This window comes from Oryctolagus cuniculus, chromosome 12 (assembly GCF_051225735.1).
Source record: "Oryctolagus cuniculus isolate XC-2025 breed Fujian yellow rabbit chromosome 12, ASM5122573v1, whole genome shotgun sequence".
NCBI classification, from domain to species: domain Eukaryota; kingdom Metazoa; phylum Chordata; class Mammalia; order Lagomorpha; family Leporidae; genus Oryctolagus; species Oryctolagus cuniculus.
This window is the reverse complement of record NC_142878.1, coordinates 63,650,490-63,667,086: the sequence shown is the minus strand read 5'-3', so window position 1 is coordinate 63,667,086 and position 16,597 is coordinate 63,650,490. Positions and strand designations below refer to the sequence as shown.

The following is a 16,597-nucleotide window of genomic DNA, read 5'->3' as shown; positions in this document are numbered from 1 at the left end:
GTGAGCCGCTTGCCAGCCCAGACCCCACTGCCATGACTCGGCACTGCCCAGGCTACCAGCCAGAGAGCTGAGAGGGCAGGTGGCCCAGGGGCACAGTGGGGGAAGTCTCTCCCAACAATGAGGCAGCGGAGAACGTAATCAACCCAATTACCTTTTTTTTTTTTTATAAGGACAAATAGTTATTTAGTTCCTGATAGTGGTTTATAGGAAACATGCCTTCGGCTATTTAATACATAAGCTAGTTCCAAAGCAGATTATGAAGATAGGGCAATAGGACAAGTTGTTACCAAGGACTATCTCCTGTGGGCAAGACTGTAAACCCTCGAGGCAGAGACTGTGTGGTAGTCTCTAGTTCCTCCTCTGGGGGATGAAAAGAGACGCTGATGGAACCCAACAGGACACAGGGAACTGGCTGGGTCAGAGCGCTCCCTACTGACCAGGCAGCTGGCACAAATGGGCGACACTTTCTGCCCTTAGGATAGAGAGCTTTGGTGAGTCTGGGGATGTGGGGAGGAGGTGGTTTTGTGCTCACTTGTTCATTAACCAATGTGGACAGCAAAAAGTATAACACAGGCTTTCTGGCAGCAGCAAACCAGAGGCTATGCCAGTGAGTGAAACAGGTGTGGACCAAAAACATGTCTACGGAGTAGGTGTTTTTAATAGCTCATCAGACCACAGGGCTGGGGCACAGAGGCACAGCCTCAGTCGCATCCACTAAGCGTCACATGGGACACAGCTGTGGACTTGTGGCACCTGGGACCAGGGAGAAGGGCACGCCTGAGTCTCTCGGCTTGGAAATAGAAAAACTGAGGCCGGAGAGGTCAGGACAAGCCACAGTTTGCAGGGGTTCCTCTCAGCCATCTACCTAATAGAATTAGATTGCGGGTTGTGGATACAGGCACAAACTTGGACTATGACAGGACTCCCACAATGGCAGAAGAGCCAGGCCAATTCCATCCAACAAGGTGCTGTCCCAAGCGGTCCACACATCCTCGCAGAACCTCGGTTCTGCACCAGTCGCTCAGCACTGCTCATGAGAAATGAGCCAAGCCACTGCAGCCCCCCACCCCACCCCGCCCCTTTTGTTACTGAACTGCAATCCCACAAACACCCTCCATTCTCACAGCCAGGAGAGGGAGGCCTATCATCACCTCTTTGAAGTGGCTGTGGTCGCCTTAAAGTCGGGGACCTGACCTTCCAGTTCTCCCTAAAGAAGCATGTAGAAACAAGTAGATGCTCCGCATTCAGCATTGCAAAGCAGGATATAAATAAATACTGAGGAGCACACTTGCTTAGAATTCCCCAGGGAAAACGGACAAACAAGGTAGCCAGAAAAGCTTCCAAAACTGTGGTCTCATGCCATGCAGAAATCTAGAATCGTCTGGAGGAGGTGTGGCTTATGCTTAGAACTTCCAAGAAACACCTGCTCACATCTCAGCTCTGGCTGGGCAGAGAGGACATCAACTCAGTGTACAGGGCTCCCTGGCCCCGACTTCCCAAACCTTCCCCTCAAAGGAGGGTACTCCTTCCTCCAAATCCAGGCACAGTCACTTCCAAGGCAGCAGGCACCTGGGAAGCATCCTGGCGGTCCCAGTGCAAAGCAGTGGTAGCACAGTAACCACCCCACCCTGTGCACAGAACTCTCCTTCCTGGCTTAAAACTGGGGGGCCAGTTTTACAGCTAATTTCTCGCCACTGCTCCCCAGCCAGGCAGGCCCTGCTGGGGTCGGCCAGCAGCGCCTGCTGTCTGTGCCCAGCACGTGAAGCCATGTGCAGCTGCAGAAGCCACATGTCCCCGTCTGCAGAAAGGAGGGGCTGGCTCCAAGCACTCGGCAACTCTTTCACTCCCCTCTGCTCTGCCTTACCAAGCCCTCTCACAGAAAGCATTGTGTCGGCTGAAGAGGGAAAGAAAGGAAGGGCGGACCTTTCCCTCGCCTCCCTGCAGACTACAAGGTGATGGAAAAGCACAGTGGCTGCCCCCCAACAGCTCTGCTCAAGTGCAGGCCTCAGGGGGCCCCACCGACACCGTCGTCTCACTCCGGATTTGCTCTGGGCAGCATTGTCTAATAATGGGCTGAGCTCGATTGCTTCCCGTGTATTTTGCAGCATAACTAATCCCTTATAGTTGTGCTTTTCACCCACATGTCTTCTTTGTTTGCTTTAAGTGGAGGAAAAGCCTCACCTTTGAAGCAACCCACACCTCTCAGCCGTGCGGCTCGCTCACCTCCTCCGCAGCAGGCCCAAGACCTGGCCAAGCGCCGAGGATGCATGGGTCTGTCCGTCCCTGTGTTAGCGTGTAAGCACTTCTGGAGTTATCTAGGGGCCAACAGTCTAAAGGTGAGAACGGTGATATTATCAGGCAGCACGTCCTGGCCGCAGCCACGGCTGTCAGCCAGCTAAATGTTTGCCATAAATCTTAACATTCACGCTTACCGGGCTCTCAGCTTCCTCGGCCACACATCTGCCCCCAGTCGGGCAACGGCAATCTTCTCAGCATCTTCTTGGCTTTCTCCAGTGGCTGAGCCAGAGCTCACCGCTCTGCTGGCCCCAGGGCGGCTTCCCGGTGAGGATGGGCTCCGCCAGCCCTCACTAATCAATCCAGTCCAGCCAGGGGCACTGCCGACAGCTGGCCAATTGCTTCTGCCTCCTAAACCTATTCATCACCACCCATCCACATCTCAGGCCACTTAACCCCTCAGTCTCTACTGCCCCACCACGTAATGCTGAGAGAAATGATCGCCTCACACAGCTTACGCAGAGTTCTTAGAATGTATTTTTGTTCACCTGAAAAATAAAACTTTTAAAAAATATACAGGACTTTTTGAGTACAGGTATATCTTGAATGGCTGAATTATAAATAATGTCTCTGGTTATGTTCACAGCTAGGGCTGGAGCCAATGTCCCAATTCCAGCGAAGGCGTCGGAGGGTCGGGAGGCCAGCAGCTGGATCTACGAGTGGTCTCTCCAGCCTCTCTGATCCATCCCAAAGTGGATCTAAACAGTCCAGAAAGCGGGGGCAGGAAGGGGACAGGGAACTGGACTCCCAGACGTTCTCCTGTGAGTTCAAAGGGTTCTTGGAATAAGAGATCAATTTACAAATTATTAAAATATAGGACTAAAAATTCACACAGTAAATATAAATTACAGCTATTATAGTTATAAAGTGGCATCTTGTGGTTCTCCCTCTAGTCTCCCACCGAAAAATGGAAAAGGCCTCCCACGCTTCCTAATGCTGAAGTCGTGGTCGGCTCCTAAGAAATGTCCTCTAGGCCAGAGACCTTGGGGGTGCTGCCAGCCAGCTGGGAGGCTGCGACAGCTCAGTTCTGTTATTGTGCCCACAACAGGACATGGCTTAGAGCAAGGCTGTTCCCCTGTAAACCTGGCTCAGCGCTCGGGTTGCAGGCCAGAAGCCTGCAAGACAAACTGCTTCAGGACTCAGGTGGGTCAGGTTTTTGTCAAAAAAAAAAAAAAAAAAAAAAAAAAAAAAGCCAGTGCATTTCCCAAAAAGGAAACGCCAGAGGGCTTGCTATCTTGTCACTACCCACACTCAACTGCCCAACTGCAAGAGCAGGAGGAAGTGGGATCCACACTGAGGAAGGACCACTCCGCTGCCCCAGAGCTGATCGCCACCCCTCTGCACGGCTGCAGGCAGCATTCAGCCTTGGCCTGGCTGGGCTACGGAAGCTCCCCCCGGCCTGCCCCAGTCCTACAGCTGGAGGACCCCATCAAAGCGCTGGTGCTGTCCCAGGGCAGGGCTGCTTTGTCACTACAGACTCAAGGAACAGGGAGCGCGAAGGTGAATCAGATGAGAGCTTGAGGAAGGGGAGAAAGACGAGACCGAGAGGGGACCTTGAGGAGCAGGAACACACACACACTTGCCGGCCACTCTCCTTAGAAAAGCCTGCTCTTCTAAAAAGACCTCCGAGAGGGGAGGGTGGCCGTGGAAGCCGGCGGCGGCAGGGCTCTTCCCTGCCTTCCTCCCTGGCCCGCATCCAGACACTTGGGGCCCCAGCAAGAAGCCACTGTGGTGTGGGGACTGGGGCGGGAAGAGCAGGGCATCAGTGCATCCCCTGCGCCCCGGCCCCGCTCTCACAGCTAAGGTTGTCCACAGCCCAAGAACCATCACAGCGTTTGTGGAAGAAAGCCATAAACCTCTCTCTCTGAAATGAGAGGGTGGGGCAGGGAAAAGAGGGGCGATGACAGGAACTGTCTCTGTGCCCTTCTGGCTAGGTGCACTTTGGGGCCCGGCAACCCGCCCTGGTGTGACCCCATCAGTCAGTAGCTACCCAGGGTGGGGGAGGGGTCCTGCGCTTCTATGTGATTATATCTTCTAGTGCATATGTCGACAACTATATACAGGGATCTATAAATTAAATGCATCTCTGGCCACTGCAACTAGGTTGACGTACCTGAGCTCCACTACTTTTGGTGCCCTCCTCCTGGCGAGAGCTTCAGCTTATATTAAAAAAAAAAAAAAAAAAAGGAGCCAACAGCTCTCTCTTTCCCCTGAGTCTGGAGGGGAAAGCCCGAGACACCCCTGCGCGTAGGGTACACCAGAGCGAGCGAGCGGCACACAAGGGTTCCTCGCTGGGATCTCCACCCTTCACCCCATCCCCCTTATGGCTCAAGGCCCTGGCGCAGAACGGTCCTCGGAAGATCAAAGCCTGAGCCCCCGGCGAATCGTGGTCCCGTGGCTGTTTAAGATCGGGCTGCGGGCCACCGGCTCTTGGACTGAGTGGGCGATCATGGGGTTGCGGGGGGCACTCCCACGGGCTCCCCGCGCCGTCCGGCCGCCAAGTCTAGCCTCCGGGCTTGCAGAGGGTAGTTCCCCGCCGCCCCCAGAGCGGAGGGGCTCATCGACTCCCGGGCGCCGCCGCCGCCGCCTCCTCCGGGTCCTCGTCCTGGCCCCGCGGCCGCTCGAGCGGCCCGGCCGGGGCATCGCCTGCAGGGGGCTCCGGAGGCGCGGGCCGCGCAGCCTGCAGCGGGGGCGCGGCGCGCGGCGCCTCGCGGCGGGACGACCGGGTGGTGTTGGGCCCCGCCGCCGCCGCCGCCCCCGAAGTCCCCGACGGGCCGGTGGCGTTGGAGCCGCCGGGGGGCGGGCCGGAGGCTCCGCCCGAGGTCCCGGCGCCCACCGGCTGCCAGATGAGGCTGTAGTAGACGGCGAGCACGATGGCGGCCAGCGACACGGAGAGCACGTAGGCGAACACGGTGGCGAGCCGGACCCACTTCTTGTTGGTCTTGGCCGCCATCTTCGCCTTCTTGTCCCCGGTGTAGGTGGCCGGCTTGCCCCGCTCGGCCGGGGCCGAGTCGCGCTCCTTCATGGGGGGGCCCCGGCCTTTGCCCCGGTGCTCCACGGCCCCGGCTGGAGGGGGGCCTGGCGGCCTGCGAGGACTGGGCAGGGGCGGCCCGACGCCCTCGGTTCCCGGCGGCTCGGCGCTCCGCCGCCGCTCCTCACGCCGCCCGCCCGTCGCCCGCCACCGCGTCGCTGCGGCCGCCGACGGGGCCTGGGCCAGTCACCGCCGCCACCGCCGCCGCCGCCGCCGCCCCGTCAGCTGCTTCCCCGCCGCCGCCACAGCCACAGCTGCCACAGCCGCCCGGCTCCGCGTCCCCATCCGCCGCCGCCGCTGCTTTCTCGGCCGCCGGCCGCCCGGTCTCCAGTGGCCGCGCGGACCGCGAGCTGCTCCGGCCGGCTCCCCCGCCTCGCGCGCCGGCCACCGGGGCGGGGAGCGCGCCGCTGGGGCTGCCTCTTAAAAGGGCGACGCCGAGGCCCGGAAGTGCCGCGCGGGGAGGCGGGCTGTGGCCGGGCGCCGCGCGCCCGCGGGGACGCCCCGTTAAGACACGGTGACGGGAGGCGGGCTCTTAAAAGGGCGACGTCGCCGCGGCCCCGCGCCGGCTGGCGAGGCGCGGACTGGCGCCCCGGGCGCTTCTTTAAAAGGGGAACGGCGTAGAGCGGGGCGGGGTGCGGAGCTGAAAGGGGGGGCGGAGGGGCGGGGAGCGCGGGCGGAGCGCGGAGCTGCGGCCGCGGGCGCGTCCCTGCTCCGCCGTGACAGGTGCAACGGCAGCATCCCGCTGCGGCTCCCTGGCCTCAGCTTACCCCCTGCAGTGTGTGTGTGTGTGTGTGTGCGCGCGGGTGTGTGTGCGCGCGCGCAGGTGATGCCGCGTTAGCGCTGTCGGCTGGCGCCCCGCTCCGCGCACTTGCTGGGCAGGTCTCCCAGGTCCCTTCACCCCTAAGGAGCCGGGTGCTCGTCCAGGGGAGGCCTCAGCTGGTCGCGCTCCTTCTCGCAGTCCAGGCTGCGATCTGGACCCAGAATTCTGCTGGAACTTTCCCAATTCCCTGTCCGCTCGGTGCTCCGGAATCAGGCTGTCCAAAGCTGCTGGAGCCTCTGAGACAGAGCCACGGGCTAACTGACTCTAGACACTCACCTGCCACCTAGGTCCCCACGTTCGTAACAGGTCCCAGGTCCCACTTTTGGCCTTCGGACTCCCCAGGTTTGGCCTTGATTTGGACTCAGGGGGTTGCCTTCGCTCAGGGCGCTGTTCTTCCCTAATCCTCTGGTGCCTCAGAACCTGTGGTGGGGGCTGGGGGTGGTCCCTCCTCTCTCTGTCCCCTTCCCACTTGAAATCTGTCTTCCCTGGCTCCAGGTCAGGGGCCTGGCAGTGGGCTTCCAGCCCACTCTTTGGACTTCCTGCCTACTGACAACCCGGGGGTCTCCTCCTCTGCCCTCCCCCCACCCCCGCCTCCTCCCCTCCTTCCCTCTCTGTAAGGCTCCAGAATTTCTGCTTCCCTCCTCCTGGAATGATGCTACTTCCTGTGCTCCCAGAACACAGGGTGTGTGGACCTCCCGGGTGCCTGCGTGAGTGTGTGGGCCGGGAGGACTGGGTTCTAGTGGGGTCTGTGGGTGAGTCCTCCTGGCCCAGCGACTGTCAGCCTGACCTGGCTTCTGACAGGACTTCCTTCTTCCTCTAGGAACCTTTGGTCTTCAGACCCCTCCCCCAGGAGGAAGCACCCCCACCACCACCCACACACACACACCAGCCCTGCCTCCCCAGCATGCGGCTGGGACCCCAGGCTTCTAGCCCAGGTATGGGTCTGCCACTAACCGAGGCCAGCTGGATGCCATTAGGAAAAGTCTGTCTTTGTTACTTAGAAATGTCAAGGGCATTGGAAGTTCCGAATGTGTCTTGCTTTTTGTAGGTTAATGGAGAACTTCTCCGGCACCCTGTTCCCAGGCCAGCCGGAGCTGGTGTGGCCGGGCAGCCTGTTGGGTTAAAATCCCTGACTTGAGGTTGTCCTTTCTTCTCTCCCCTGATCTCATCTGGCAATACAGATCCTGCTTCTCTCCCCAAGGCCAATACAAAGCTTCCTTCCACCCCCTTTCTTCAACGCACCTCCATGTTGCATTTCCATTTCTACTGCAAATTAAGCATTTCTTCCTGCTTGTACCCAGTGGAGTCGGAAAACAGCATGCCACTCTTTTACTGAGGAATAATGTACTTGGAGTCCTTATTCAATTCCTCTTACCCTATTCTTCTCCAAACCAAACAGTGCCAGATTCTTTAACCTGTCATCAATAAGCCCTATTTATTATCGGGATTTACATAGTGTCTTTTACCCCAGGAACTCAAAATGCTTTCAGATCTAATTGAGCCCTATCTCCCTGGTGCCTGAGCCATTAAGAAACCATTAGCGTATTCTTGTTGCAGGCAACTAAATGGCCCCCTAGTGGCCTGAAAGTGAATATGCTTCTCTAAGTGCCTCTCCCCCACTGGAATCGAGGCAGGGTGGGGACAGAATGGGCCCAAAAGGCCAGCCTTTGTGCTTCCCAGGGTTGATCCTGGAGCCTCCGCCACAACATCCCCCAGAGCACGAAAGACCTTGCACAGTGGTGTACCTCGTTGTCCGCTCCCCGGGGCAGCTCTTCCAGGCTTCTTTCGGATCTATTCTAACAGGGACAGCGACCACGCCCTTAGGCGTTATACCACGTACTTACATTCCTTGTCTCAGGTAGTTACACCGTGTCTTCATTTTGTAGGTGAAGAAACGCCTCAAAGAGGTTAAGGAATTTGCCCAAGGTCACGTAACCAGAGGTTTTGCTTCCAAGCCGGGGCGCTGGGGTCTTGATCGCCGCTCCACTCTGCCTCGTACGTACGCACGGAACTGAACTTTGCAATGGATGTTGTGGAGGAGGGGCCACGCTGCCAGGAGCGTCGCCTGGTGATGGCTCGAAGCTACAACTATCCCTGGGACAGCTGCCAAGGGAACCTGCCTCCCCCCCACCCCCAACCACAGGACCAATAAATAGAGCCAATTTGCAACAAATCCCAGTCAGAGACATGTGAGGGCCTAGGAGGGGAGGCGCTGCAGAAGCCGCCAACAGGCACGGCCAGGACGGATACAGGGGAGGCGGGACTGAGCATTTGGTTGAATGAGGCATACTTGACCGGTAGGGAGCACCTGTCTGTAAATGTGATCTGTTACCCTCTTTCTCAGGCCATAGCAGAGAGCTGGATTGGAAGAGGGGCAGCCGGGACTAGAACTGGCACCCATATGGGATGCCAGCGCTTCAGGCCAGGGTATTAACTCACTGAGTCACAGCGCTGACCCCAATAAATAAATTAAAAAATAAATAAATCTTAAAAAAAATTTAACCCCACAAGTCCTTTTGCTGGCAGAACCATGATACTTCTGTGTGCAGTAGTTTCCGTTTGAACACAGGAAGTGCTAAAAAAATACATGGATTTAAGGGCCATTATTTAATAGAACTGAATTTTTTTGTTGCTTTGTTAAGGATATTCTTAAGTGATTTATTTTTCTTTTTTATCTACAACAAGTGACTGGCTCAGTCTGTAAGACACCAGAAGTTTTATTCTCCATTGCTCTTGCACTATTAGTGCGATTGTCAACACAGTTAGAAATGCCAATGGCATCTTAGTATTATAAAAGTAATTTTGACCTTGCGAAACCCCAGGGCTCTGTAGACTACACACTGAGAATGGCTGAGCTGTAAATTAAATCAAGGAAGAAAGACCAGGAGGTTGGTGGCAGCAGTTCCTATGAAAAGTCACAATACCTTGTCTGGCTTCCAGACTTGATTCAATTTCCAGATTTAGAGCCCGACTTGGAGGTCAGGTCCCCAAGAGGACGGCTCCCGCGATACTGCAGCAATATAGTCCTAATGTCCCCTCCCCTTCCCCAAACAGGCCCGACGTCACTTACTTGGGTAGCTGTGCGCTGGGGAAAGTGGTGCAGCCAAACCCATTAAAGATTTGGGTGACACTGCTACCTGACTAGGAACCGAATCACTCTCGTGGTCCCAGCAGAGTGGCCTGATGTAAAAACACACAGGCCCAGGGATTGGTTGCTTAGGGGCCCAGAAAGGGAACTACTGGAAGGCTGTGAGGGTCTATGGGGGTGGGCAGAACAGTGTGATGAGCTGCGTGTTGTTGTCGGCGTCCCCCGGAGAGCACCCACCATGGAGGAGACACTGTACACCTGCTAGATGGATTGACTTGGAGTTGCTGTGCGCTGGTCTTCGCTGTGCCCCTCCTGTGCTGGCCCAGTGAGGAGGCTGTATTAACCCATGTTTCCTTACTTTAACTAAATAGCTTAGAGGAGCTTCTTGGGAAATAAAAGGTTTATATCAGCTTACAGTTTGGAGTTTTTGTTTGTTTGTTTGTTTGTTTGTTTTTAGATTTATTTGTTATTTGAGAGGCAGATTTATAGGCCAGAGGGCAGGGGGAAAAGAGGCCTTCCATCTGCTGGTTTACTCTCTGAATGGCTGCAACAGCTGGAGCTGGGCCAATCCACAGCCAGGAGCCAGGAGCTTCTTCCAGGTCTCCTACATGGGTACAGGAGCCCAGGCACTTGGGCCATCCTCCGCTGCTTTCCCAGGCGCATTAGCAGGGATCTGGATCACAAGTGGAGCAGCTGGGACTCAAACCGGCATCCATTTGAGATGTTAGAGCCCCTGCAGGTGGCAGCTTTACCTGCTACGCCATAGTGCTGGCCCCAGTTCAGGATCGGGTGGGTTACTTCTGGTGTCTGTGGGAGGCTGGCCATGGCAGGTGTGGAGGAACAATGACATGGTGAGCTAGGAAGTGGAGACGGAAAGAGAATCCAGACTGAACTCGAAGTCAAACAATAATCAACCCTCTCCTGAGAGCCATCCTCTAAGGGCATGCTCCAGCGACCTGAACACTACCCACCAGACTCACCTCCTAGCCCCACAATTAGATCAAGCCTTCACCCTTGATTGTCAACCATCAAGACATCAGAGTTTAATCATCTTGCATGAGTTTTGGGGGAGACGAGTCCTACTGTACCCTAACAGTGGCCGTGGTGGCAGAGAGGGCAGCACGTGGGTATGTTGGCAGGTGTGGTGCAGGAGAATGGACTCCCACCCACCAAGGCAGATCTTGCTGTTGTCACTGCCGGTGTCCAACCTTCCAGCAACTGATGGCCAGCCAGTGACTGACTTGGTGGCCAAGTTGACTGCATTGGCTTTTCTCTACTCTGCCAGGGTTAACTGACTCGTCTTTGCTTGAGTTGATGTGGATTCTGGGTGTAGATTTGTCTTTCCTGCCCAAAGGCTGCTCTCGAGGGGCTTGAAGAGTGTTTGACTCACTGACATGAGGTCTCAACGCAGCATCATCCCACCTCGTGCTCGATGACGGGCTCTTCGGGGCTTAGTGCGTATCTCACTACCTAGGGCTGAACAGAGCAGAGGGAGCCACAGCGCAGCCTTCTGTGGGTGCTGGAGCAGCAGGAAGTGTGCCCCGAGTTAACAACTAACGTATGGTGCTGTGGCTCAACGAGTAGAATGCAGAGGTTTAGAAAACTGGGAGTAGAAGTTGGAATGAGCCCACTTCCCACCACTCCCACAGTTCCGGGGGAATTTGTAGTTCCTGCTCCTACGGTTTCAGGCTCTCTGAGATTCCACTAGTGGACAGAACATGAACCCCATACATTCTAATATGGCTGCTTTCTCTCCTTCACATTCTTGTGCCCACAGACCAGCAGGCAAAGAAAGGACTCCCTTCCCGGTGGGCATAAGTGACCCTCGTCACGGCTGCTATACGCTTGGCAGCCAGGTGATCCAGGAGCTCTTGACACTGCCTTGCCTGATTTTGGTGACAAGGGGAAACTTCAGCAGCGTGGCCTGGAGAGGCAGGATGAGGTGGTTGGTGGTTGCTCACCCTACCAGGCAAGCCTGGCAGACTCAAACTGAAGGTAGAGAGAATTCAGAGTTGAGTAACAGAAGTGGGGGCTGATGAGGACCAGTTGTGACACGAAGACTGGCTGCGGTCATGGGGCTACCCCTGTAAGTGTCCAGGAAACCATCCCCAGTGTTCTGAAGGAGCTGTTCGCAGGAACAGTGAACTTACTCTGCGAAGCGAGCGGCTCGGAGCCGGGCCAGAGCGGGGACTGCCGTGTCGCTGCGTGCACTTCCCAGGCTCTGACAGTGGGTACAAGCTTGTCCCCCAAGCTGCTGGAAGTGTGGGCTGCTGATGGCTCACGGCTCTGTGTCTCCCCTAGTGTTTTCTTCACTCACCCAGGGGCGGTGGGTACCTCACTTTATGACCCATCCCTAGGGGTAGTCACCTGGGCAGTGTGGGATTGAAAAGACTGACCCTCTTCCCCAGCTGGGGCTAACTTGGAGGGGTCATCTCAACCCCAAACTCCCTGTGGAGGTGTTCTGTGTGGGGACAGGTGTTGGGTGCAGCGCATAAGGTGGTGTTCTGTGTGGGGACCACATTGGGACCCCATCTCTATCTCTGCTTAATCCTGCTTCAATGACCACCTTGGAACCGTCGTCTCTGAACATGCCCCACCCCCCAACCCCAATAAACTCCTTGCGAGCAATCTCCATCTCAGAATGCTGCTTGAGAAACTTGACCTAAACCAGCCCCCTTGGATTCTGTCCCTGGGGGCCTAAGACAACAAGTCTCATCCACGTGCAGGTGGACCTCCCTGTCTCCGTGCCTTGGTTCACCCCTTGCCAATCCCCACAGAGCGTGTGTGCATCCTGGCCGCCAAACGTCTTCCAGCTTGTGTGCTTCCTTGTGATCCAGGCACACGGCTCAGGACGGTGTTCCCAAGCATGCCAGGTGCAGTCTTCCTTGTCTGTGTTCCGGAGTTCTGGTTGCACCTTGGAACCAGGGGTGAAGCTCTGAGAAATCCAGACTCCTTACCCTACCACTCCCTGCCTGCTGATCCCAGAGCTGATTCAGAGGCTCTGGGTGCAGCAAGGGAGACACAGCGATGCCGGAGCCGTGCAGATTATTCTCGTCTGATACCAAGATGGAGCCTGGGCTTGGCACGCCACTTCAATCCAGCAGCCTGAGAGTCTGTCCGCTTTTATTGGCAGCTCTGTCGTTTGACTCAGATGGAGCTGGCTGTCAGCGAAAACCCTCAGTTTTATTCACACGTGTTTCTGCTAAGCTGCCTCTTCTCCACGCTGTCCTGTACAGTCGGTGCCTTGGAGCCCAGCCCGGATCTCTCAGCTGAGCCCTGATCATTTCTCTTAGTGAGGTTTAGGCCACTGCTCCAGCAGGTTGGGGTGTTTCTGGATCCTGAATCCATCACTCGACAAATTCCTGTGCTCCCCAGCTTCCCGCCATCCACACTGAGGGCTTGACTTCTGTGGTCATGGCTGTGCTGTGATCAAGTATCATCATTATTGATTGTTGCCATTTTATCTGAAAGAGAGTGAGTTCTGTCATCCACTGTTTCACTCCACAAATGCCCACAACACCCAGGGCTGGGCTACCTGAAAGCCGGAACCGAACCTAGTTCTCCTACGTGGTGGCAGGGACCTGAGAACCGGAGCTATCTGGTGCCTTGGTGCATTAACAGGAAGCTGGAATCAGTAAGCCAGGACTCAAAACCCAGGCACTCTGCTATGGGATGCCCTTGTCCCAGGCAGCGTTTTAGCCACTGTGTCAAATCCTGATACAAAGGAGAGCCAGGACAGGAGAAAGGACAGAAGCAACTGATTAACACTGAAGGCACTGCCCATGTGCAAAACACTGTGCCTACCTGGAGATGGACATCACCTCATTTATTTCCATTATGCTTACAAACATGGGTCCATTTCTCAGATGGATAAACAGAGGCAGAGAAGATGAGTAAATGTGCCCAAGAATACCATGCTGGGGCAAGAGCCAAGCCTTCCTGCCATCTGCAACTCTCTTATCTAGGTTTGTCATCTCTCAGAGTTTCCGGAAAGCAGGAGAAAAAAAAAAGAAAAAAAAAGAAAAACCAATGTGGGCCCTGCTGATGAGAGAGATGTTTAGAGCTGGAAGGAATCTTAGAAGCGATCAAAAGCTTAACAGCTCTGGCAGCTTGCCAAGATCGCGCAGCAAACCTTGGCTCCAGCTGGGTCTAAAATCTGGGCTTCTTGAGGACCGATCCAGTGTTCATTCGCCACACCTCCAGGTGAGTTTGATTCTGAATGGCCCTTCAAAGGGAAACAGCCACAGGATACACACGTTTCCTCCTCCCGTCCCAGACGGCTCCTTCTGTGTCCTAGAGGGGGTGGTGATGGCAGGACATGTGAGGTCTTTTTCTTTCTTTCTTTCTTTTTTTTTTTGAAGATTTATTTATTTATTGGAAAGGCAGAGCTACAGAGAGGCAGAGGCAGAGCGTGAGAGAGAGAGAAAGAGAAGCCTTCCATCCACTTGTTCACTCCCCAAATGGCTGTAACCACTGGAGCTGAGCTGATCCGAAGCCAGGAGCCAGGAGCTTCTTCTGAGTTTCCTACACAGGTGCAGGGGCCCAAGGACTGGGCCATCTTCTACTGCTTTCTCAGCCATAGCAGAGAGCTGGACAGGAAGTGGAGCAGCCGGGTCTCATATGGGATGCTAGCACTGCAGGTGGTTGCTGTACCTGCTATGCCACACCACAGCACCAGCCCTGACACGTGAGGTCTTAATCCCTTGCCTCTCCTGTCCCGCTGAGCACCTGCAGCCCAGCCCTGCCCCAGCTCTGCGTGATACTCAGCTCTTTGCGGGCATAGTGCTGGCTCTGGAGCCACAGCTGTGCACGCAGCTGGGCGGCTCGACAGCTGTCGTCATTCTCGTGCCTGTCTCGTCAGCGGTGGAGCTGGTGGGTATCAGGCTGCTGGGAGGCTGGCACTTGCCGTGACTGGAGCTCCCGTGTTCCTGACTCCATGACTTCAGGCAGCTTGGACCTGCTTTAGCCCATAGCTAGGAGTGTCCCTAACAGCTTGCACTGGGAAGGTGGATTCAGCCCCTAATCTGCACAAAGTGCTGGGAGAAAAATCCAAAGAACAGGGACTGGCTTGGAGAAGTGGGTTAACCCACTGCCTGCAACACTGGGATCCCATGTGAGTGCCCCAGCTGCTCTGCTTCCAACCCAGCTCCTTGCTAATGCCCCTGGGAAGGCCTAGGCCCCTGCCACCCATGTGTGCGATCAGGATGGAGTTTCAGGCTCCTGGCTCCTGCCTAGTCCAGCCTCGGCCATTGCAGCCATTTGGGGAGCGAACCAATGAATGGAAGATCTCACTCTCTCTGTCTCTCCCTGTCTCTCTGTAACTCTGCCTTTCGAACATAAATAAATCTTTAAAAAAATCCAAAGAATGAACCAGTGAAGATACGAGTTGTGGAAAGAACATACACCTGAATGCTGCATTTATTTATTTATTTATAGTGTGGAGACAGAGGCAGAGACAGAGACTAACAGAGAGAGCGAGAGAGAAAGAGCCTCCATCCACTGATTTATTTCCTAAATGCTTGCAACAGCCTGGGCTGTGTCAGGCTGAAATCAAGAGGCAGGAATTCAACCCAGGTCTCCCAAGTGGGACCCGGCTACTTGAGCCATCATCACTGTCTTGCAGGTGTGCATTGCAAGGAAGCTGGAGTCAGGAGCACAGGGACCAGGACTCAAACCCAGACACTCTGATATGGGCAGGGTGGGTGTCCTACGCAGCATCTTAAGCAAACACCCATTATTATCCCCATTTTACAGATAGGAAAGGTGAGGCACGGGAAGATTAAGTATCACAAGATAAACCAGCTAGTAAGTGGCTGGGCTCATAGAGTAGTGAGTGTAGCTCCTTGTGCCAGGCCCCAGAGGATGTAATAACCAAGCCACCTCCATTCCAAAAGTAAGCAAGCTGTTGGCCCAAGACACACACAGATCTTCCCACTCTCAAACCTCACTGCCTCATTAGGCCAGGCCAGGCACTGGGCGAGAGGCTGAGCTAATCTGACTCCCTTGTTTGGCTGGAAGTGACACCAGAAGATCTGAGTTCAACTTCTACCACGGAACATCTCTGAAGAACAGATTGGGAAGCCAAAGCAGGTGATTGGCACCCAACACTGCCAAGTGAGCAAGTGGACTTGGGATCTGCTCCTGGGAGGTGGCACCAGGCTGCGCACAGGCTCTTAGCGCCCTCGCTGGCCCCAGGCCAATTGACAGCACGTGCGTCTCTGAATCGCCACGGACAGGCGTCTGCCGGGAACTGAGTGCTCGCTTTCCCTGGATAGCTGGGCCTTTCCCCAGGGGCGCACGCTCTCATGTGTGCCCAGCAGGGGGCATCCTCACCCTTCTGCTGCCCACCTGCGGGCACGCTTGGCCCTGCACCCAGCTCAGCCCAGGAGCCCAAGGCCTCAGTTTCTCAAACTGGGTATTTGTGTGTGACTTCCCTGACTCTCTTCACATCCACTTCATTATTACTATTTAGCATTTTTCCTAATCAGCTCCCAGATGGAAAAACCTGAACGGATTTATGAGCAATAAAGGCCATCTCTGGTGAACACTTCCCTTGCCACCTGGGTTTTCTGTGTTTGCAGGCCTGGCTTTGTGGGATGCCAAGATGCAGGCGAGAGAGCAAAGGTCCCTGAGTCTTGAGAACGGCCAGTGCCATCCCAGGTTCAGGATGGATCAGGCTTTGTTCTGTGCAGCCGGAGCCCAAGACGGAAAGGGCCAGAGTGAGGCGTCTTGGAATCCTTGAAATAAGAGGGAGGCTGCCCCTTCCCCTCCCCAGGCCGAGGGACAGGCAGCATCTAGCTGTCCAGGTGCACAGAGGACAGAGGGCGGATGGTTGCAGGGCAGACAAGAGGAAGGGAGTTGGGTGCTGGGTCCGAAGCCCTGCAGGTGACAGGTGCAGGGGCTCTGGGAAGGGGCAGGGATTTCCCTTGCAAAATCCATTCAAACAGACAGAGAGGGAACCCGATCCCAGGGGGGCCAGAGCGGCCCAATGCCGGCAGGAGGGAGGGAGGAGAGAGATCAAGAGGAGGGGAGTGGAGGCAGGGAGCTCTACCTGCCCCAGACTTGCTTTTCCCAGAGATTATGTTTCTGCTCAGAATCAGTAGAGCTGCGGCCCCCAGCTCTATCTTAATTCTCCTCCCTCTGCCTTCATCCCCTTGCCCTTGCCAGCAGGGGCAGCTGTGGAATCTGGGTGGGGGCCTGTGATGGAGGGTGCTGGAGGCCTGGGGCAGAGAGCGAGGCCCTGAGAGGGAAGGAAGTCTTGGCTAGAGACCCTGCCTCCCGAGCTGGGTTAGGAAGGGTGATAAGCAAGGAGCGAGTTAGGCAAGAGGATGTGGGCGGGGGCTGAGCCGGGCCCGGGCTGGAC

At 55.8% G+C, this 16,597-nt stretch overlaps 2 protein-coding genes and 1 long non-coding RNA gene across 8 annotated transcripts in view; 1 reads left to right on the top strand and 2 right to left on the bottom strand.

Annotated features, from left to right (window-relative positions):
- The window catches only part of KNSTRN (kinetochore localized astrin (SPAG5) binding protein), a 133,486-nt gene that overhangs the window by 59,188 nt on the left and 57,701 nt on the right, over positions 1-16,597 (bottom strand). The gene's annotated exons all lie outside the window — the stretch shown is intronic.
- On the bottom strand, positions 2,750-8,128 carry INAFM2 (InaF motif containing 2). Of its 2 annotated transcripts, none has more exons than XR_016217566.1 (2): positions 7,991-8,128; positions 2,750-3,072 (listed from the first exon to the last, which is right to left on the bottom strand). XR_016217566.1 is itself a non-coding variant. In XM_089309436.1 (2 exons), exon 1 carries the CDS (start codon positions 5,318-5,320, stop codon positions 4,853-4,855), a length of 468 nt encoding a protein of 155 aa, XP_089165562.1. In that variant the 5' UTR covers positions 5,321-5,739; the 3' UTR covers positions 2,750-3,072; positions 4,409-4,852. The 2 variants fall into 2 exon arrangements, 1 of the variants encoding a protein (XP_089165562.1); XM_089309436.1 differs by lacking the exon at positions 7,991-8,128 and adding an exon at positions 4,409-5,739.
- Positions 5,989-9,642, top strand: LOC149123083 (uncharacterized). Of its 2 annotated transcripts, none has more exons than XR_016217568.1 (3): positions 5,989-6,049; positions 6,967-7,081; positions 8,033-9,642. It is a non-coding gene; the product is annotated as an uncharacterized LOC149123083 (long non-coding RNA). The 2 variants fall into 2 exon arrangements; XR_016217567.1 differs by lacking the exon at positions 5,989-6,049 and adding an exon at positions 6,062-6,488.

Bases quoted from the DNA above. Each gene is read 5' to 3' on its own strand.
- INAFM2 (XM_089309436.1), bottom strand. From the start codon at position 5,320: ATGAAGGAGCGCGACTCGGCCCCGGCCGAGCGGGGCAAGCCGGCCACC.